Genomic DNA, 24,112 nt, shown 5'->3' with positions numbered 1-24,112 from the left:
GAAAGAGGGGACCAACTCCATATTATTGCCCATGGTTTTGAAATAGAATGTCTAACAAGCTCATACAGATGTTGGGCTCAGGCGTCCACATACTTATGGCCATAAAGTGTATACCATGATTACTAACAGTAATGGGAACATAATGTTGTATTACTAGACATAATCTGTCATGACAACATACGACATCTGCTATATGTTTAAGGCATGGTTAAGTCTGTCATATAGCAGGGTTCAAGTAAAGTGTTACCCATTTTCTGAGTAGGCTATATTGTAGAAATCAGTACTTCAAGAACACTGACAAACTGCATGTTTCATTACGAAGACAGAATAATAAAGCCTGTTTAACTGGATTTAGCGCAGCCCTGTTATATGAAAGTGAATAAAAATCACTTAACAAAAGCTCAGAAAAACAAACTTCAGTGTGTGTTGTGAAAATGTTGTAGTGACGTTACATTTGTTGCCATATCACGCACCCATATTTACCAGTGAACAAGTATCGGTTTAAGTAAAGCTCACTTAACAGCAACCAGTAAGGCTTTTTAATGCCTTTTATTGTATACAGTGAAATATCGAAACAAAGTGAAGCAGAACAAAAACAGTTGTTTTGCCAGTAATATGAATCTGTTAACAGTAACTGTGCACAAGGAATGCTAAAACATCCTTCGATAGATAATACTGTTATTCATACATTTATTTTTCCCTTATGTAACCATAAATAATAACTATTCAATACCCTTTAATGTAAAGTCATTTTTATTTCTTTGAATTCAATTTTATGACTTTTTTTTTCCTAAATTCAAAGCAGGAGAAGCCAGATGTATGTGATGTCTTCCACTCCTGCCTAACTCTTTTCCATTATACATTAGAACAGACCCTGCAGCTTATTCTCAAATACTGAGGTCCTATAATAAACAGATCATTTATTTTGCCAACTCTACAGGCCCAAGAAAGGAAGCTATGATCTCCTGTACTTGGGGTTCAAAACAAATGCAGATTGGCTTTTTCGCCAACCATGAAAACAACACAAACACTCCCAGGAAAAGGACACTCTTACAAAAGAGCTTGTGAAATTAAATAAAAAGTAATGTAAAGGCAATTTTTAAAATGACTTTTCTTAGATAAAGGTTTGGGGTGGTGGAGTGGGTCAAAAACGAAGCAATAAGAACAATATATTTCATGAAGAACGAAACTTCTCTAGGGAAATGTTAACCTTCATTTGATTAATCCAAAATCAATCATCAAAGACCATACAAATCATGTTTCAATTGATCTTCAATATACATGACACACGGTTTTAAAATAGGGATTATTTCAAAAACTGAAGCAAAGCAAACAGAACTGATGTCACTCATACACATTGGTTTTCTCCTGTTATTCAGTGTCAGATAAATAAATTGCAATGATCACAGCATTTTCAGCAAAATGTCTCTGACCAAGGCAAGAGATAACTTACAGGGAACACGCTGTCATCGTCAGCAAAGAGAAAAAGTTGAGGTAAGGAGTTCTGTTTTTTTGTACATCTGCGATGCTTCACCTACTAATGGCTATACCTCACAGTGCTCCCTATAACAGAGTCCTGCCCTTAGTATTCATACAACTAAAATGACTTATGGCACATTAGCAAATGAAAAGCAAAACAAATTCAGAGTCAGAAGTACAAATCAAGACAAGAAAAAGGTGACTGGGTTAAAGGACAAAGCACATCTCTTTCTCTCTCTCTCAAAGACTGAACTTATAGGGCCCAGGATTCACATGAGGGCAGGTAGGAGTTTCATTTTGGTCACCAGATCCAGAGGTGTGTCCATATCGGTATAAGTGTATGCATGTGTGTATTTATGTGTTTATGTATGTATGTATGTAACAGGTTTCCCAGGCAACGAGGTTTAACACGGTGAGGCACGGCCTCATAGGGTCCTGACCGGCAGTCCTAGTGCTTTTGTCTTTTGTCATGTGTTTCTATCAAAATTTGTGTTTTTCACTTTGTTCTATCATCACATATTCAAACACTGTTCCCTTTACTCTTTCGGATCTCAGGCTGGGGTGACTCCAGTGAGTGCAGTACAGAGACTGAAGGGGGAGCTGTGGCTCCACTTTCATCCTGAGCGTCTCCTGTTCCTGTGGGATGGAGCTCTGCTTCAGGGCCCCCCTCATGCCTCAGCCTGGCCTTTTCACAGCAGCCAGCCATTCCTCTCCAGGGGGGGTGACAGATCCCTACAAAACTACAAAGCTGGAGTGAATGAGTGGGAACTGAGCAAAACTCCTCGGAACGGAAAAATAAGCATGAAATCTCAAATGCCTTCGCAGGTCACGAAGTAGAAGACCATCCGAACTGCATGACGATGCAAATACCACTGGCATCCACCATCGCTCCCTGTCCGCACGTGTCCTCAGATCCTCCGAAGTGCAACAAAAAGGAAGATCTAAATAAGCTCAGGTTGGTTCTGGGCAGAGTAGACTAAGAGGCGTTAGCTTTGCAGTGAGTGCATTGTCATTGTGTGAGTTTATCGGTTATTCGGTTGCGTTACCACCCCAATTCCGAAGCCCCTTCTCGGTGAGCGCTGCTAGTTTTCGTTCCTCTTTGCAAACAAAAAAACAATCCTCAGCTGATTCCGGAGGAGATGTGTCCTCAGCCAGGCAAGCAAACTTTCCCCGCAAACAGTAGCCCTACTATTGTGAAAAAGATGGACAGCACAAAAAGCACGTAAGAGGAGCCCACCACTGTGTTGTTGGGCAGCTTATAGGGCTGCCCACCCACTTCGTTAATGTAGAATCCAATAGGGAAGATGAGAGCCGCCATACAGAACAAGATCACTGTGGAGAAAGAGAGAGAAAAGAAACAGAACGTTACAATCTCAGCACTGAAAACATCTCAAGTATTCAGACAGTAAATCATTCGATGTTGGCCCGACTCTAAGAATGAGCAGAGCTCCTAGAGAGAATGTAGGTTTTAAATCATCCAGCAGATGACAGTGCTGACACCAAGCAAACACCTGGAATGTCCGAACTAGACCTTCAGTGCTCCAAACTCTGACCTCTTGCATTTTAGACCCTTAGAAACAGTCGCTCAGGATAAGCTAATCTACAATGGGCATGAAAGCTTTTAGAAAGGATTGAGGATCAGCAGCTGCACAAAGGCACTTAAGTGGAGACTCAATTTAATCTCAACGCCCATTAGCGAGATAATAACGTCTTTCAGGAAGCCACTAAGCTACAATTAAACATGTCAGCCTTGACGGGAGAATGGGAGAGTGAGAGAGCGAGAGAGAGAGCGAGAGCGAGAGAGAAAGAAATTTACCTAAAATAACCAAACAGTAATGAAAACACTGTCTTCGGAAAGAGGGTGTTTCATAAGGCACTTCAGCTGCTTCAGTCTCTTCAGACAGCATGAGTGGGAGGAGGAGAGGTCTGAAGGACTGAAGGTCATGCTTTCACCAGAGTGTAAAAGAGCCACTTCCTGCAGCACAGAATGCCTGCTGCAGTGCTGACCCAACTGCACAGGTAGCACCTCAGCTGTAGAGCACTTTCAAAACAGACATGCTCAATGCATTTACAATCAGTCCCACAAAACAGTGCAGTCAATTCATAACTTGCACAGAAAATTAAAAAAGGGCAGAAGAAACATTTCAAAATAAATAAAAGCATGAAAAGATATATGATGGATCATGACAGATCATTATGTCTAGGTGGCTATTCTCATATTATGCAGGACACCAGGGGCCTGTGTGATAGGGTAATGTTATCAGGTATTGTTGATGACAGAAGTAACCTGATGGTGATGTGTAAAAGGCAATAAATGCCATTTTGGTAAAAGAACTGAGAGAATGACTAATTTACCATTAAACCGCTTGAAAATACATTGGGAAACTAGGGTTCACATTTAAGAAGCGTGCAGGCTTGCGCACCAGTAGTCAGAGAGCGAGAGAGAGCAAGAGAGTACGAGAGAGAGTAAGAGAGGCTTAAAAAACTGCCTGTGTTATTTCTCTCTGCTACACACTGTAATGCTAGCTTTACTGCATGTGTTCCCCTTAATTTAATAAATAAATGCAGATGTGCTGTGGAACTTCAGCTCACCTCAAAGTGACTCGATGCAGTTAATAAAAGAAGCTAAAATGGCCGAATGTTAGCATAGAGTAATTAAGTTAACTCTAACCTGTAGAGAAAATTCCTCTGATACTTGTCTACAGCCAGTGTGCAGTATTTTCTGTACAGAATACATGTCCTGGTGTTTAGTGCAATGATGAAAATGCTGCTGTAATTATGGAAAATGTGTTTTTAAAGTGGAAAGCGTGTAGACATGGCTTTGGAAGTCACTTACAGTCTGAAGTTTCTCCAGCAGGGAGTGCTATTAGCACACAAGTTGCCATGATTCTGTGGCAGAAGAAGCTCATGAACACATTTGGTGTAACATTCATCATCATGACAGACAAAGTAGTTCTCAAAACATGTTGGGCTCCTAAGTATCATGTTACTTAATATGTTAGTTGTATTGAAGATAACTAGAAAACGTTAACTAGAAAATACCACAGTACTTATTTTTCAGCTATCAGCCTGGCCAAGTACTGCAAAATAGCGATTATCTCTGCAAACAAAGAATTAATTACCTATATTTTGAATAATTATAAAAATGTGAAGAACTGACTAACTGTTTCCTCTTACTTTGCCACCATCACTCCATCTGGCAACACAACTGCTCAGAGATGAGCATTTTTCTAGGCTTACGAGACGGTTTCTATTTGCATCCACTAGCCAACTGAAATTGTCCAGGAGGCTGATATTACCCTACTGACTGAAGATATGATTTGGTAAAAATCAGCTTATAAATTATTTCTGGTTAAAATAAAATGGGCAAAGCTGTCTTAAGTTACCCTACAGGCTACTGTTACTTTAGCCTACTACTGTTATTAGGCTGGGCCATATCAATTTTTTTTTGGTGACTCCAGAGAACCATGTTAAGTCAGTAAAGCGAACTGGCATGTTTCACAACGAAAGATATTCTGTATGAAAAGGCTGCAGCACAGCTTTATCTGTTAGGCTGTGTGCCTTACTCTAAGGAAGGACTGAGACTAGGCTGCCAACATCTGGGACTGAGTCAATCAGGCCCATCTCAGGAAGTGCCTCATTTTTCTTAGCCCTCCAATCACCGCTTAGCGACAATTACCAGCCACTTTGCAGTATTGTACATTTATATTTTGGTCAAGAGATGGACCTGTGTGGCTTTTAAAAGACACCATACCATGACAGAGGGCACAATGTAGTTTTCTACCCATCTCCAAAGCCAAAAATAAACTCAAGCATGTCAGTTTGGATTCATCGTTATGTCAAATCTGCTATATTCTGTCATCTGGTCCTGCCTTACACACACTGACTGCTGTGAAAGGCTCCAGAAATTCATGGTCACACTGCATACTACTGCTCTCTCAAACACTGTCACAGGCTACATAAAAAAAGAAAAACAGATGAGATGTACATGCTTTCCTTTTTGTGCATCTTAAAGCCATGGACGGTGCTTTTTCTGACATTTAAATTGCCCAACTTGAAAGCCATTTTAACAGATGCAATCTATCAGCAATTTCCAGCACTCTATAGCAACAATCTATAGCCTTTCAGCTTTTAACACTCAATTCAATTAAGACATGACTAGCTAATGAGGTGAGTCAGATGTGTAGTCAGGCAGACTGCTGCAATACTGTGGCCCATTAAGACGGGTCTGACACGTGTCATTAAGTTTTATAAATGATGCGTGGTCTCCTTAACTGACATCCTCAACAACAACCATCAGCTCTGTTAACTAATCACTGCTGCCCTACAGGACAACTTGGGCACAATTAGTCATATATATCTATATAATAAATGTAAACTGACCTCTGCACTGGGTCAATCTATGCTTCAGCAACCTCTTAGCTAATTTTATCTACCTAGATAAGAGGCCTACATCCTTCTTACCTTCAGGTTGGTTCTGGGTAGCACTGCCAAGAGGGAGAGCAGACGACAGCTAATATTTATGTCTGTCTCTGCTGACATGCCATATGTTTGCCTGATGCAGGCCAGGACGGCGGCGGAAGCCATGACACCTACAGGGCCAGCGTGAATGTGGCCTGTTCAAGGAAGGGTTAGGGCCAGGCGTGGCAGGCTTGTACAGTGGGGGTCTGTGCCGCACACACAAAGCACCTCTTTCAGTTGAAGGTGGCCCGTGGCCAGCAGCTGCCATGGCTCTGCTACCTGTGGAAGCCCTCCCTAGAGACTGCGGCTCTACTCAAGTCTCAAATGAACATTTCTAAAGACCCTCGACCTGACCTTCCTGTCGTCTGCTTCACAGCTTATCAGTGTTCTTTGAAATAATGGTAATGGACTAGGGTTAGGGTTAGGGTTAGTGGCCAGTGCTTCTCTTTATAGGTGACTACTGGACATACAGCATTTGGTAGTAGTGAGATTTATAACGGTATGTATCACATGGGGGGTACAACAGTGCTGGGTCTGAGCCAAAAACCATTATGTCATCAGTATAGAAAAATGCACTGACTGTATTCCTTGAGTGGAAGAAAAGCAATAACAGAGTACAGCAGGACATAAGGCTCCATAGAACATAGCTGGGTATGGTTTTTGTATCCAGATAAATGTGCTGACCCAGAAAACAGCTGGGTAGAGCTGGACTTGGTGTGAACTTCATAATTAATTTTTCCCTTGATTTGCTTGTTCTGTTGACGGAACATGTTTATGAACATGTTCGAGTCCAATGCTCACACCACACTGTCTTCTGTACATTTTTAAATCCCCTCTGTCTACCTCACTAAGAAAACAAAGAGGGAGCAAAATGTTCCTTTAAGAAAAGTGTTTCAACTGTGCTGGACACAGCATTTACATTTATTTTTGCACTGTCCTGAGGTGAGCTTTGAGACTCACTGGCCTTTTCCCAGCAAGCACAGCATTCAATCTCACATGACTGTAAGGGTCCTAACACACTCCATGTAATTCTCTCATCATTGCAAGGAACATAGCTCAGTCCTTGAAGTGGAATAACACTCATTTTCACCTTCCACTTATGCATCACTACACAATAGGGACAGTAACTTTCTCTTCATGATATTAGCAACCAAACCGATCAGCGTTTTCAGTAATATCACAGTATTATCAAAATGTACTTGAATTTCTGCCTACATAACAAGATGACATCTCATTACATGTCAGGCACACCTCCAAGCTGCTCAACAAAGAAATAATGGGCTCATCAAGCAAAGATGACATTTACTCAAGACAAAACAGGGATATCCGTGTGAAACGGTTAACCAAGCTACTCATAATAAACACTCATTAAGCACAACATAAGAGTTAGAAAACTACACAGTCTAACAGTTTTTTTGACAGGCTAATTTTTTTGTGCAGCAATTCCAGTGCTCTCCCAGGCTTCTCCTTTACACATGTTCCCCCTTTTCAGATCCATGCTTCTGCTTCACAGCACTACAATAACCACAAGTTCTTCTTTCTGAACAAATTTTAACAGAAAGACACTTACTGTAAAGCACTAGAGTCTTACTCGGTCAAGTGAATCACGAAACTCATGTTCTTCAGTACTAAATAAATACAGAGAATTTGGCAAAATTTGACTGACTATTAGACAGTGATTAATTGTTAACCAATAAATATCAAGACTACAGACATGACCCATGGAAACATCAAACAGCTCTGTACTGTATTACAATCTAGGCTTTAGTGAATGGGGGAGGGAAAAAAAAACAAACAAAAAAAAAAAAAAAAAACCACAGCCCAATATAACAGGTGAGATGGTAACGTAGCCTACTTACTTTGATTTACCACATATTATTAGCCCAAGTTAGACACATCGGTGCTGGTTTCATTTAAACATCAATCAATATGAAGTTCTTTTGAGCCTTTTTTTGTTATGAGACCAACTACACAGGCTAACCATTAGCTAAGAAACATATTTGTGGTCTAAAGTTTAAGGCTACACTCAGCAAAAGCAACACTGGGGGGGTGGGTCAGAAGCCACAAACTACATTCAGGATGGTTTCATCTCCGCTATATCATCAGTGACCGCACTGCTACAGGATTAAATTAAGTGGAATTGAGGAGTCAACTCCATTGTCTCCAGCAGCAGTAGTTGGGAGTTGGAGTAGGTTCCAGAAAACCTGGAGTTTTGCATCATTGATTAGAGAGTTATCAGAACAAGCTGTACTCATGTATACACTTCAGAAAAGGCCCTAAAGTTGAATGAAAAACCTATTTTCTATCTGAAAAATATCTGAATTTCAATTATTGGATTTATTTAATTTATTGGAAATTAGATGAAATTTTTAACCAAAATGCATTGGTTGAACATTTATATACCTGTCTGGTTTACTAACAAAAGATTTCAGAAGTGGTGTAGTCTGTTTGAACTAGGGTTGCACAACAGGCTGGATAATTTTTTACTGCAGCATTGGCCTGTACAATACTGATATTGTAGAGGGCTGTAACATGCAATTGGCCTCTGTCCAATCACGGTCATTCTTTGAGTGTTTCAACAAATCATGGTATTGATCCCACAAATGTAAATAATTTGTCAAAATAACACAAGCCCGTCTTTAATCATATTACATCAGGGGTTTTAACACATGACAAGGCACATCATATGGCAATAATACGCAACACAATGTTTTGTTCCCCTTTGACTCTCGACTCTGAAACAAAGGTCCCAAAACGATTCCTTGTCTGAATGTACATTTCTAAAACCTTTAACTACAGAACCTTTCCATTATGTAGAGGTTCAATCAGATTGGAATCTGTCATACCCACTCTCATAAGCACAGATCAGGACATCAAAGAAAAATACAATACACTAATTGTCATTTTCAGTGTATACAACTCAAAGATGTTCTAAAGAAAACGGTTAATAGTGGACATTTCTACAATCACACTCCCCCTCTCTACTTAAAACTACACTCACTTAAACCTTAAATCACAAATATATAAACTTATAGCCTCAAAGGACAACACTATCTTACTCCCAATTGAAAAATGGACCGCAGATATAAAAAACATGCAATGTCAACTGGCAAAATACATGCAGTGACATCCTCTCTGTCCAGAAATTCAAAACTCCATCTAATTCAATATAAAACCCCTCACAGAACATATATTACAGCCTCTAAACTACACCATATGGTATTCAGTCACAGTGATAAATGCCAACATTGTCCAGCTTTAATAGACAACTACGATCATGCTTTCTGGAATTGTCCCCCGATCCAGCAGTTTTGATCAGAGGTCATTGACAGGCCATCAGATATTTTTGGCCTCATCATCCCTTTATATCCCACTGTAGCGCTACTTAACCTTTCTTCACTTTCAGCACCCAATCACCTCAAATCCTTTACATTCATATCACTTATCATTGCCAAAAAAGTTATACTGCTGAACTGGAAGGACAGAACCAAAATTTCAATAAAGCTTTGGCTTAACCTCCTCACGGATCACTGCAACTTGAAAAGACTTGCAGCAAATTTAAAAAATAAAATAACTGAGGAAACCTAGTCACAATTTTTACAATATATTGAGAGCTGACTTCTCTCTCCAAACTCATCAGGTTTGGTGTTTGGAGGGGTGCTGGGTGGTTGTGGTGCCACAACACCTTACATCTATATAATGATTAATAAACGATGAGTTGTGACATTAATAGTGAAGTGAAAAGGAGAAAAGAAAAGAAAAGAAAAAAAAAAAATAATAAAAAATGTCCCCTGGAACGGGGGGGGGGGGATTGCGAAGGGTGGGCTGGTGTGGCCAAGGAATGTTGGTCCAGGAATATATTATATAAATGATGAAAGAAAAAAAAAAGGTTCTTTAAGTTTTAAAACCTTCTTTAAACTCACATCTCACTTACAAATATTATTCTTTAAAGAACTATACAGTGAAAAGTGGTTCTTGTACAGAATCACTCCAAAGGACTTTCTGGCACCTATATTTTTAAGAGCATCATGCAGCACTATTTTAAACCACTGACCTGTTCCCATTAGCTTTGTTGTGGCCTTTGAAGCCTCTTGAAAGAGCTGGATGTTTGCGTTGTTATCAGCTGAAACAGTTTTCTCTTGGCGTTAACAGCAAGTTTTAGCATTTGTATATAATACTGATATTACGATGAGGTGCTAAACGGGTTGCATTTTTGATACATCACTGGACAGTGGAATAGGAAAACGGACCTATAGCCTAGCCCTTAAGGCACAGCGATTAAGAACTGTCCTCAAAAACCTGATAATAGCTATTTGCAGCAATTATTTCTTTATGGCACTGCTTGGGCAGTCTGCTACATGTCATCTGGCACCACGAGATCTGATTATCTGATTACATGACCAAAAATAACTCGACATTTACACTCACAGAAAACTATTAATTTCAGCTGATGTTCTTTGTACTAACCAACAGTGATGCCATATTTAAATAGAGATCCCCTTTAAAGCCTACCACACATGGTCATGTTGATGGTCCTTGCCTGTGGGGGGTGCTCTACTTATAGAGCTGTTAGACTTCAAAACAGGCCAGTCACCACCCCCACATAATGACCGGCGAGGAAAAGACAAGTGAGTCATTGAGGATCGGAGATAGTGAACTGAACCTGGACAATTGGGAACATTTCTTTCCTGTTGCCAAGGCAACCATGCCACTATGTATGTATCTCTCAACATGCACTGATGGCATAAAGAGGGAAAAAAAAGAAACAGAAAATCTGGATCTCTTTGTGAAATTCAGCTGTATTGGTTAAAGCACTTTGATGAAATGATATGTTAAAATGTGGAGCTTTATCTTAGTAACTTTGTGTCAACCGTTAACAAATTCCTGCCATTCTGTCCATCTCATTCTCTTTATTTCCCATAAAACGCTATAAGTTCAGCCAAACATTATTGTATCCTGAGGGATGAACACAACTGAAAAGTTTTTATAGGAAAGACAAAGTGGCCCTAAAACAGCTTGAGAAGAGCGAGTAAAGACAATAGCTTCCAGTGAAGGGGCACACCAGATGCCATCCACATGGGCCTCAGATGCACAAACTCACACCTTAACACATTGCAGAATAACCAATTCAACACACAGTAGACCCAAAACACTATTTTTCAAAAAAATGTAAGTGTATGTTAAACCTGATCAATCTAATTTGCACAGTCGCATCACTAGAGGCAGTGAAAATCCTATTTTGGCAAGCAGTCCCATCCTGGGGAGAGTGGGCTAGAGCCCAGCTGCTTGGGGAGGGAGAGGCTGGTGTTGAGAAGAGTGTTATTCCAAGGAAATGATGCCATGTTACAGAGAAGGGGGGGAGGGGTCCCTGCTGAGAAACAGCCACTGCCTGAGATGGAGGAACAATCAAACTGCAGGAGTGGCAGACATCTCAGTTTTGGAAATGCAAAGATCATTTTAACAGTATCCAAATCGCAATCAAATGTTCAGCCTTGGTGGGAATTTGAACACTAAATAAGCAATTAGCACAATGGTTCTGTTCACATTAGAGTTGCACAAATGAGTTTTTTGCCTAAATGTAGACACACCTGAGGTTTTCAAATCGGATTTCAGCCACTTCTGATGTAATCCTAGAAATACTTGAAATAAGGCAAAACATGCAATTTTCATTCTATTTTACCTGTAGACAGGTACATACCATCCAGTATTAGAAACGTGTTCGCAGCAGGTAACTTGCATCATGAATTATCAGATTTGGTGTTGTGCGGGTTGCAGATCCCTAGTTATTAATGCACACAAATAGCTGAAGTAAGCCTATTCATGCATCAGTATGCAAGAGTTACAATAGACACTTACTTCCTGTGAAGGCGATCCACCGCGCATACTTTGTGGCTTCTCGGCGCCAGTGTGATGCCACCAACAGGCCACAGGTGACTGTGAGGGAGATGATGCCCATGATGATGAAGAAGAGTGTGGTGACCCACTCTGGAGGCAACCGAGGGGGGATACAGGTTCTGTCTCGCCCGTGGATGGTCTGACACTGCCTCACCAAACCCACAGTCAGTGCACCTGAAACAGACCCAGCAAAGATTAGATGAACTGTACAACGCTCTTAATTATTACATGTACGCAATCAAACACTCCTAGCAATGTTCCAACATCTAGTAAAGCCTTCCCAGAAGAGTAGAGGCTGTTAAAGCAATATACCACAAATAAGGGCAGACAATGTAATGTAAATTTAGGGATGTTTTAGCAGTCTCTCTTCTCCCGCTGAGTAGAACACTAAGGAAACATATGGAAGGAACATCCAGTGTCTTTGGGTTAGCATTTAACCTAGTGCAGACAGCAGCCCTGCTAACTGCGCTTCATTTTCCTTTTGCACCCCCAGTGCTGACACTGCATCGGCTGCATCAGATGATGCTCTAGTCTGCAGCTTCTCAATTCTTCTCATCCAATAGCATGAATGACTGATAGCATAATATTTCTCAAATTTCAGCAGTGTCTGAGAGTTACAGAAGCATCTAAAAATGTTTTTTAATAAAACAAAATAAAAACACAAAAAACATAAAACACACCATACTGAGATATATAATGAAATTGTCAGGAACTTTTTATATACCACATAGATTTTTGGCCTGAGGGTGAAAGGCTGGAAGGGTAAAGGCCCAGAAAACACGTGGCACAGAGAAGCTCTTGATCATAAGCATACTTTCAAGTAAGAGTAGACCCGAGGCAAAGAGAACAAACAAGATTATAAATAAATAAATAAATAAAAGACAGACGCAAGAGAGATGGAGCTTGTGACTTGATCATTCACGAAGCCCCAGGAGACGAGAGACCTCAAAGTGTTGCTGCTGACATGCACACCCATACAAATGCACTCACAGAAAAGATTTAAAATGAGACAAGCTTAGAATCCGTCACTTGCTCATGAAGAGATTGTCTTCACAACCTGCAGGTCAATAAGATGTCACAAAAGTCTTACAATACAGAGACACAGAGCAATGAAAACAAAGGGCATTCATTACATCTTAAAACCTGTATAGAGAGCATGTAGGGTGATGAAAACCCAGTGTTTGACTGTTTTCACTTTTAGCCCAACGTTATTCTCATGTCTATTGAGAGAACTAATGAATTATGCAGTGTCTGGGAATAACCACGATAGCCATCAAAGCTTACCAGGACAATCTGAAGAGTAGTGTTACATGCCATTTGCTAGAAACATCTAAGCATCTGAAAATAAGTACACTCTCCTACAGAGAACACTTTTATATCACATTTAAGTGCATTCGTTGTGCCATTTAACACAAACGTTTGTGTATGACCGTATGTTGTGCCAATCAATATGCCTGTATCAATATTCATGAAATTACTTTCAGGTAAATGTGAAACAGTTGCTGCACACAAGCCTGAGAATGCAATATTCACAACCATTGGTCAACACTACCTATTGCCCAGTACCCCCTGGCCACGCATTTCACATTTTTGCCACTACAAATGCAGAGGCTGTGGCCACATGCCTTGGATTTTTTTCTCCTTTTAGCAAATCACCAGGTCAGCGGACAGCTAATTTTCACCCTCCAGCATGACATCCAGAGCCTGTATGATTGGATACAGAATAAAGTGCATCGAATCATATTTACCAACTTTAACATTAACCTTTCCGCTGCAAAAGCTAATGTGACAGAAGCATCAACTTATATCTAGAACTTCGTTTTAGCAATGTTTTATGTAATGTAATCAGATAACGAATGACGACTGGAGGGAGAGGGGTGAAGAATGAGAAAGCTCAAAGTGGCCTAGAACAATGAATTCATGTGGCTGGAGTGTGACTTTGAGAAGGGTGTGACGTTCTCTTGAGAATTTCATCAGTTTCCTCAACAAGCAGATATCACAACTTCATTCTTTACCAGAAGAAACTCATTTAGTAACAACATTCAAAAGCCCGGCCAGAAGTGGGGCAGCAGGATTGAATAATGAGGAAAAAAAAAAATCCATCTGTATTGTGGATCATTCTCTGGTTTGGGGAAAATTAAATGAACATATGTTTAAATATGATTGTTATATGTTATAAGTAATGTCAACTGTTAATACTATGAATACACAATATACATGTCTGCAAATGTGCTCCAACAGTCAATTACAGGACATTTGCAGTCAGCTCCTAGTATTTTTCCAAAAGGCTGCATTGGAGAAGGTATTGCATTCTGATCTGTCCTGCATGTTGTGCTTTCAGGAGAAACTCAGCACAGACTGAAGTTAATTCTAATGACCAGGTTTTGTCTGAACTAGTAGAAATGAATTAGTTAGGAACCAGTTGTTATTAGCACTCATCCATAAGTATTTTGCTTAGGTAGTATCTTGCTTAAGTCTTTGTAGTGTTGATTTGTGTTGTAGTGCTGTGTTAATGAGCTGTAAGTGATCTATGGCATACATTAGTGAGCATTTTGTTTTTGCTGATAATTTTACAGCCACTTACTCGTTCACACATGCACAGGATATGAGGCTGTTTATGTGGCATCAATATGCGTTTTAGGTAATCAGATCACAGCCGGTCAAAAAGGCGTAAAGGCAAAAATGTGAAATCATGATACCTCTAGATGTTTGTCATAACAGCTGTAATTGACAAAGTAGTGCCACATTTAAAAATACTATCAAAAACTATGAATAAAATGTGATTATGAATAAGATGATTTCACATACTGTGCTGTACTAAACCAAATAAACAGGAGTAATTAAGCTCTTTTTTTAATCAAACATGCAGTTGGTCAGTGTGGTTGGAATATTGTCATAATGTCCACCCCACATGTAAACAGACAGGACCTTTTGCAACTGGATTAGATCAGATTGCAAACTACATTCAGAGGTGGTCAGAGACAGGTCTCTGCCATGCTCAACCCCAGTGGAAGTGTACTGCATTTTCTCTATCTGCATGCAACTAACCACAAATTCATCTGCAGAGAGAGGATAAACAATGAAACACCAGATGAAGGATGTGAGGCTGAAGTTATTTGAAGGCATTAATGAAAGCTCCACACCAAGCTAGCTGAGCTGTATCGCAAGAGGAAAAAGAAAATAGAAGTAAAACTAAAAAGACATATGCTTGGCTGTGCTAGGAAAAATCCGATGCCATCTGGTCATAAAGGGAGGTATAATAGTAAAAAGTGTAAACAGAATCCAGTCAAAATGTATCCAGATATGATCCAGACATAACATGCATGATAAAATAAGGTGTAAACCGCCTGTGAGTCTTCATGCTGACTAGTGCATGTGCCATGATTATGATTAATGATTAAATGGGAAACATTTACTTCACTGTCTCCTCCTTCTCAGAGCAAACCACACCTATTACAGAATTGTTAAAGCAATATTTATTTGTTTTATTAATTATTATTGTAGTAAACAAATCATTATGGTAAACACTTCAAAATTGTAAAAACCTTTCCCCCTGATTTATCTCTTAATCACTGCAATTATTTTAAGTTTGCATATAAGTTTAAGTTTGTTGTAGGTCTGGGATGCTGTGCCATCATATCATTTCGTGGCACCTGTATGCCGATATTTATCATATTGTGAAGTAGTCAGCCCCATTTCTGACACACACCACTGAACTCCCTCCAGATTAGTTTTTATTACAGTTTCTATTTACTTGCAAGAGGAAGACCAACACAAATAGTACATGGAAGATACGTTATAGCCTCTGAATGAAGACCGCATGGCAAATCAACCAGGTAGGTGTTTCTAATAAAGCGGCCAGTAAGTATTCACAGTGAGTTAAAAACACCAGCAACACGAGCTAGTATGTGTGTTTCAGCCACAACAAACACTTACCAACATGCCACAAGTATATTAGCGCTGTGCTAAGAACCCAAATTATATCTGCTGACTGGTGGCCATATGGTAGCTCCTTTCCAAAAATGGACGATGTAGCGGTGAGCTGATATTGTGCAGGTTGACACAGGCTACAGTCTGTTCTTTTAAACCTTTACTGTGCACCATATAAAGCAGACATCTATAGTAAAACTGTACACTGTATTTAATAAACAGGCAAACTGGCAACTGTGAAATGGAGCAGGTGGACGTGTATGGCTTCACACGCTTTAATAGAACTGTACTACTGGTCATCAGGAAAGTTAAAACATTACTGAAGAAAATAAGGTTATATAAAAAGTCATGCATTATGCAAGTTGCTGTTGCTTAAAATAACTAAGCACTCTCTGAATGCAGTGTTCTCAGGACATGGGCAATAATTTTGTCCACATTTGTTACAAGGGTGTCCTTATAATGAACTGCAGCCTGACAAAGATTAATCCTCACAAAATTATATAACAGCTTCTTGACAAAGTTGCTCCTTTACAAGTGATGGTATTGGAGCATTGGACATGCTGCTACTGGTGACCCTGGAAGATAAAGACACAGCGAGCTAATGTAGCTCTCCCAGATCACATAGTGAGATTTCTGTAGTGCTGAGGTTGCATAAAGTGGAAATATCACAGGAACTGTTTAGTGCATTATATAGAGAAAACTTCTGCTAGTTTGCAAGTCTGCAAGTTAATCTTTAAGTTTGATTAAGTGTTTGTTTCAGCTGTACGCATATTGACAGTTGCTTGGTAACAGACATGACAGTTGACTTGTCTGTGTAGGTTTAGACTTCTAAACTTTTAAGACGCTGTAAGAAAAGGCGCAATTCCTACATCAAGATAATATTTACTTCTGTAATATGAATTTGGGAAAAAACTTCTCTTGACCTATCAGATCTGAAGACATTTACGTTATTACTGACATTACTGATTTGCTTTGATATAAGGCTATGTTGTATTACCATTATTTTAATAATTACATTTAATGGTTTATAGTGTCCAAAAGCCTCAACTGGGTCTCAGTGTTTCAACATTTACACAATATAGGCACGCAGTAGTTTTGATGGTGCAAAACAGATTCAACAGAAAAAATTAGTTGGGTTGAAAAGAATTTCTTACGATAGCAAAGAAATGCAGTACTGCACCCAGAGGGTGTTTCATAATGCACTTCAGGAGAAAGTGTCTGTGTTACTGTAATACACTTAAAAACAGCCAGAGGATTCAGTGGAATGGTGGCACACAGACACACAGAGGAATAGAGGAAATCCTGGCCTCCTCTACAACACCCTAAAACACAGCTGGGAGAATAACAACTTTGCAGCTCAGTCCTTCCTGCACTTCACCAACTGGAGAGTATAGCAACAGTCAATATGACGAGGACTTGACTTCTCTGAGGCATCGCTCAGGCATAGGATGACAAAAGTTTACATCCGTTTAGAGTTTATTTAAAAGCAATGTCAATGTAGATCAACAGAATTTATTTTTAGCGGTGCACTGATTAGGCATGCATGGTATCATAATCATATCAGTAATGTAAAGAATTCTTTACATTTAAAGAATGCTTTACAAGCGTCTTCGCTATCACAATGATCTTTTGACAGATGATTTAACCGAAATTTGTTTATGAATTTATTGTACTTAACACTTTTACTGCATTTGTAACACCATAGAAATAAAATGTTTATTCTTCATAATGCTAATCCACACAGATGTAATCCTCATTTACACATAAGCTTTAGTAACAGCATCAGCAGATATGTACATGAAAAATAATGAATATCAGCTTTTTTGGGGGGAATCATATACATCACATTTGTTTTCTTTGAAGCTCACACTGTGTAGCCTAAAAAAACACACACACACACACACACACACACACACACACACACACACACACAGTACCTTCTTTTAGCCAAAATGGTAACATGCATAACATTATACTCATTGATGGGCCACCCCAGCATATCAATGAAAAAAATCAGTTGACTACTAACAGCTAGCATTGATCAAATAAGGCACTAAAAAGTAATAAACGCTGAAAGGGGCAACTCGCTATTTAGCAGAATGAATTATACATAATTATGCTACTGTGGGGTAACTGTAGAAATGCCATTCAAATAAATCACAGAAAAATAAAATGACAGATCGACATAATACTTGTTAAATGTGTGAAGCCAAAAGTCTCTTGGCTTCTTCCTTCTTCCATCTACCAACATCCAACCTGAAGATGCCCTCTTCCCTACATGCAAAAACCTTCAGATTAATGGACCCCTCAAACAACAGCCTCGAAGACCAGTCCTATCAAAACACCTCAGACAAACAAAGCCATGAGACAATTTGGATGACCAGCACCTTTATAAAAGAATACTGTATAAAGTGAAAATGTAACAGTCTGCTATGCACTGTGATTTACCCTGACTAACTTACATAATCTAAAGCGTAGTTCTGTTTTTGGCTTGAAGGATTGGTTCTCCCCGTCATCCAGCCCCTCAACTCATTATGTCCATGCTCTAATGCTTTCCTCCAAACTCAGTCATGTAGACCTATGTTGGAGTTTGATAATAGGAAAAAGTGCCTGGTGAAAAAGAAGTTTAAGAGCTTGATAAAGACCTGTGTCTGCATCCTGTAAACATTCCCCACAGCACCCTGCAGTCCTCCCGCTGCTTCACAACTTCACTCAAATTCCAGCCTTACAAACAGCTGGCATGCCACAGTGCAATTTCAGACAAGCAGGCTTTAAACACAAACACACACACACACACACACACACACACACAATTTTGGATGAGCTTTCTGCAGCTACACATCTGGATAAATAAACCTGGAACATTACATTTGAAGTCAAAGCACTGAAGCAGCATAATTTCCCAGCAGTCCTCACCAGCAAGAACACCTGTCATTGTAGGGAAGCCTCAGATATGAGAAATGACCTACTGACAATAACAATTAATAAATATTATTGCAAAAATTTCATCAGCACTACTAATTTGACAGGGGTCTATAGCAATGGCTCTCAATCCAATACCTCAGGGACACCGATGTGTCGATACTTATGAATTTACTTTTACATGGCGCATGTATGAGCAAGTGAAAGACACTGCATTCAATCCAGAGACTGGAGCATTTTGCAATATTCAACACACGTGCTCTAAAAATTAGTGGTAAGCTCTAGTTTTATTTGTATAAATGGCTGTTGAATTATTCATTTATCATTCTGTGCAGGAATGAAATCAGTATATTTAACCACTTGTTATAGCATGCACGATAGTTGTGTACTCAAGTTAGTTTTACAGATTCAGTTTAGTTCATGGTTATAGTGAGTTATTAGTTTGTAGCTGCTGTGATTAGCTCTTAGCATTTATGGTTTATCTTTACCACCCTGGGTGATACTTTAATGCTGTTAAATACTAAACAAATGGTGTGGTTGCCCTGCATGTGATCTGCAGCACGTTAGCGAACATTTAATTGTTCAGTGATCATTTTATAGCCACAGATTCTCTTTCACATGCATATGCCCAAAAACAAGCACTGAGCAGTGCTGAAAACAGAGTAAAAGTGCAGAAAGTTCACTCCTCTGCCTCTCTGTGCTCTGACTAGGACCTCAGAGTGAACCACAAAAACATGAATGTAAATATTCATCAAAAATGTGATGTTTTGCTATTGTATCGTGTCATGCCACTTGCATCATAATACATATTGCATCAAGAAGCTGCTAACAATGCCCATCCCTGCAGGCACCATAGTTTCACTATACGCTGGAGCAAAAAAAAAAAAAAAAAAAAAAAAAAATCAGCACCGTATGGCAGTCCCTGAGAACTGGCTTGAGAATTTTGAGAACCACTGGCCTACACAATTCAACAAAGCATACAGACCTTATATTCACTTGAGAAAACATGTAAAACACAACTAAAAGTATGTGTGCGTGTTGAAAGGCTGAAAGGGGTGGGGACAGCAGGGAGCAACCTCACACATTTTACTTCAAATCATTTTAAAAAGTATCTCAGCAAGATTGGTATTTTTCTTCAGTGAACCTGCAAATCTCTGCTGCTATACTGCTTTAAACTTTCCCCATGGGAGGTGGTTAATTTTAACAGTCACTAAATTCAAACAGTATTAATTCAACATAATTCTTTTTTTTAGATTTTGTGAACTGTTATACCTCTATAAAATAAATGATTAGTGAATAAATGATAAAATAATCAAAAAAATCTAATAAAAAAAATAAGAAGAAGAAAAATAGGAGAACTAAAATCCGCATGATAAACATATTACAGTAGCAGTATGTTAGGGATTATGCATGGAAGCTTATGAAAAAGTGATTTTTAATTTACACAAAAGACATATGGTCTTCTCCCATTGCGCCTCTTAGAGGTTACTGTTTGGAGGCTGTCCTTTAGCCTGGTTAGCTCTTACAGCTGTGCACAGTTGTGCTTCAAAATGGTGCTATTTTACAGCCACCAACTAAAATACCATAGGTGTAAATTCTGTGACACAAACAACTCTGCAATAAAAAAATAAAAAATAAAAAAAAAAACACTTGCAATGAAAAACACTACTTTTAAAGTTAAAAAATTATCTTCAGGGTGAATACTGAAGTATCTGACGATTGCTGTCTTAACTCACAGATGAGGTTGCTAAAGGAATAAGAGAAGATGACCAAAAGCACTTCAACCTGTTTATCCACATTAAAAATCTGTTATGTTTCACCTGTAAAATTGCATTTATTAAAAATGTTACAATAATATTCAAGTGCAATAATTTTCAAATTAATAAAAAAAAACTTTTTAAAATATACACTCGTGTATTCAAATTGAAATCTACACGAATAAATCAAACTGTGCTGAAATAGCAGATTATGATGCACTGAATCATTTCCTAATGACTTTAAATCAAAGTGAGGTTCGGGAGTTAGTGAGGTCAGGTAGATGCAATTCACAAGAACGCCTTCTCCCTAGCCCATCCTGACAGGGTCTAATGACCTCATCACCAGATCAGCCTCCTGCTCAGCTCCTGCATTTGCTGCAGCAGGAAATGCTTCCTGAGCATTGCTATTCTCTCATTAGTGCTGGGCGAGCTGAGCTGGAGATAGGAAGCGCTATGGGGATGAGTCAAGCCGCCTATGTGAACCCTTGTGGGTGGAAAGCGGAGGGTGTGCGTGTGTGTGTGTCGCTCCAGGCTTTCGCTTTTTACCTCACCGTACAAGAACATGGATAGACACGCACATATATTCATGAACCATCAATGAGAAAGAAATACATGTCATTAAAGATGCTGTACTTTAAATTCCAAAAACAGACTTACAATGATATCCAAACAAGAATAAACAATTCTTTGACTGGTAAGTACCAATGAGTTTTCTCGCTGACAGAGGACAATCACATGCATTTGATGAAGTAATGCATAATGCTTCAGTGAATATTTTGATCAGTGGAATAATGAGTCAATGGTATTTACAAAAATGGTCTTTTCGTCTCCTTCTCAAATCCTACCTCTGAATCTCTATTTATCAAATAGAATAGAGGTTCTTAAAAGACTCTTTCATATGCTTTTATGCTCCATCTACGGTCAAAATCAAATAGGAACACAATTTCCTAAATCAAATTGAGCCTCTTATATTGTACCAATTGCATATTTTATATGATATGAACACACACAAAATATATGTGTGTTTTATATATATATAATATACACACACACACACACACACACACACACATACACACACTGCTCAAAAAAATAAAGGGAACACAAACAACACAATATAACTCCAAGAAAATCAAACTTCTGTGAAATCAAACTGTCCACTTAGGAAGCAACACTGACTGACAATCAATTTCACATGCTGTTGTGCAAATGGAATAGACAACGGGTGGAAATCATTGGCGATTAGCAAGACACACTCAATAAAGGAGTGGTTCTGCAGGTGGGGACCACAGACCACTTCTCAGTACCTTTCTGCTTTCTGGCTGATGTTTTGGTCACTTTTGAATGTTGGTGGTGCTTTCACACTCGTGGTAGCATGAGACGGACTCTACAACCCACACAAGTGGCTCAGGTAGTGCAGCTCATCCAGGATGGCACATCAATGCGAGCTGTGGCAAGAAAGTTTGCTGTGTCTGTCAGCGTAATGTCCAGAGGCTGGAGGCGCTACCAGGAGACAGGCCAGTACACCAGGAGACGTGGAGGAGGCCGTAGGAGGGCAACAATCCAGCAGCAGGAACGCTACCTCCGCCTTTGTGCAAGGAGGCACAGGAGGAGCACTGCCAGAGCCCTGCAAAATGACCTCCAGCAGGCCACAAACGTGCATGTGTCTGCACAAACGGTTAGAAACCGACTCCATAAGGATGGTATGAGGGCCCGACGTCCACAGATGGGGGTTGTGCTCACAGCCCAACACCGTGCAGGACGCTTGGCATTTGCCAGAGAACACCAGGATTGGCAAATTCGCCACTGGCGCCCTCTGCTCTTCACAGATGAAAGCAGGTTCACACTGAGCACGTGACAGACGTGACAGAGTCTGGAGACGCTGTGGAGAGCGATCTGCTGCCTGCAACATCCTTCAGCATGACCGGTTTGGCAGTGGGTCAGTAATGGTGTGGGGTGGCATTTCTTTGGAGGGCCACACAGCCCTCCATGTGCTCGCCAGAGGTAGCCTGACTGCCATTAGGTACCGAGATGAGATCCTACAGACCCCTTGTTAGACCATATGCTGGTGCGGTTGGCCCTGGGTTCCTACTAATGTAGGACAATGCTAGACCTCATGTGGCTGGAGTGTGTCAGCAGTTCCTGCAAGATGAAGTCATTGAAGCTATGGACTGGCCCGCCCGTTCCCCAGACCTGAATCCGATTGAGCACATCTGGGACATCATGTCTCGCTCCATCCACCAACGCCACGTTGCACCACAGACTGTCCAGGAGTTGGCGGATGCTTTAGTCCAGGTCTGGGAGGAGATCCCTCAGGAGACCATCCACCACCTCATCAGGAGCAAGCCCAGACGTTGTAGGGAGGTCATACAGGCACGTGGAAGCCATACACAATACTGAGCCTCATTTTGACTTGTTTTAAGGACACTACATCAAAGTTGGATCAGCCTGTAGTGTGTTTTTCCACTTTAATTATGTGTGTGACTCCAAATCCAGGCCTCCATTGGTTAATAAATTTGATTTCCATTGAGAATTTTTGTGTGATTTTGTTGTCAGCACATTCAACTTTGTACAGAACAAAGTATTCAATGAGAATATTTTCATTCAGATCTAGGATGTGTTTGAGTGTTCCCTTTGTTTTTTTAAGCAGTGTGTGTGTGTGTGTGTGTGTGTGTGTGTGTGTGTGTGTGTATATATATATATATATATATATATATATATATATATATATATATATATATATATATATATATATATATATATAAAAAAAACACACACACACACACTCTGTCATAACCCAGCCTTGCAACTGTGGCAGGCATGAAGAGCATTTTACAAACTTTCAATACTTGTTGGCATTTCTGACCTGTTAGTTCTCAAAATAACCCTTGTAAATAATAATTTTCACATTTAATAATTAACCATTAATTACACAATTTTAAGCAGGTTTGTTCAAGTTCAAAATCCGGTAGAACACAACAGCATATCAATAGTCAAGCCTAGGGATGCACTGTTAAATAATCAGTAAATGATGCCCTTAATGAAATACAGCTTTTTGATGAGTCATTTCTCTCAATTAAATATTATTTGTTTTTGAGTTTGTGTTGTTTTTACTATTCTAATCAAGTATTTTTATTTGCCTAGGTGGCCACTTTTATCATCATAAAAAACTGCATTTAGTGCAAGATGCAGGCTGAGTTAAGCTACGTCATGCGGCTCTCAGTCCAGTCCTGGTCAGTCCTAAAGCAGGGGTTCCCAATCCCAGTGTTGGTGATCCCATGCTCTGCACATTTTTTTGTTTTCCTTAATTCACTCCCGTACCAGTCTACAACGAGCTTGTTAATTATTCCAGGAGTTGAATCAAATATGCTTCATCAGACAAATCACAAAAAAGTGTATATTATGGGGTTGCCAGAGCTGGGAATGGACTCCCCTTGCCTAAGGAGTCACTGGCTAAAGTTAATTTTACCCCTACACCAGACTCGTGTAGACAGAGACTGACCACAATGGCAGCAGAGCTGGTGTTTCCCTCCTTTAGCACTGCCAGAACACACCACAACAAGCAGGACTGAGGCTCTGAGCTCCAATTTTGTCATAACCCCCTTACCAGAGCCTTGTAACACTAGACGATTGATAAAACTTGTCGCGTCTCCATGGTATACCAGCCA

The 24,112-nt window shown here is 39.7% G+C and overlaps 1 protein-coding gene across 1 annotated transcript in view; it reads right to left on the bottom strand.

The window, feature by feature from the left end:
* Positions 1-530: 530 nt before the first annotated feature.
* mosmoa (modulator of smoothened a) overlaps positions 531-24,112 on the bottom strand; it is a 31,421-nt gene continuing 7,839 nt past the window's right edge. The window contains exons 2-3 of the mRNA XM_017685160.2: positions 11,797-12,009; positions 531-2,811 (exon numbers count right to left, since the gene is read on the bottom strand). Coding sequence (XP_017540649.1) covers positions 2,627-2,811; positions 11,797-12,009 — 398 coding nt within the window. The 3' untranslated portion in view covers positions 531-2,626. The remainder of the gene's footprint in view (positions 2,812-11,796; positions 12,010-24,112) is intronic.

The sequence above is a fragment of the Pygocentrus nattereri genome, chromosome 14 (assembly GCF_015220715.1).
Source record: "Pygocentrus nattereri isolate fPygNat1 chromosome 14, fPygNat1.pri, whole genome shotgun sequence".
NCBI classification, from domain to species: Eukaryota; Metazoa; Chordata; class Actinopteri; order Characiformes; family Serrasalmidae; genus Pygocentrus; species Pygocentrus nattereri.
This window is presented reverse-complemented; position numbering and strand designations above follow the sequence as displayed.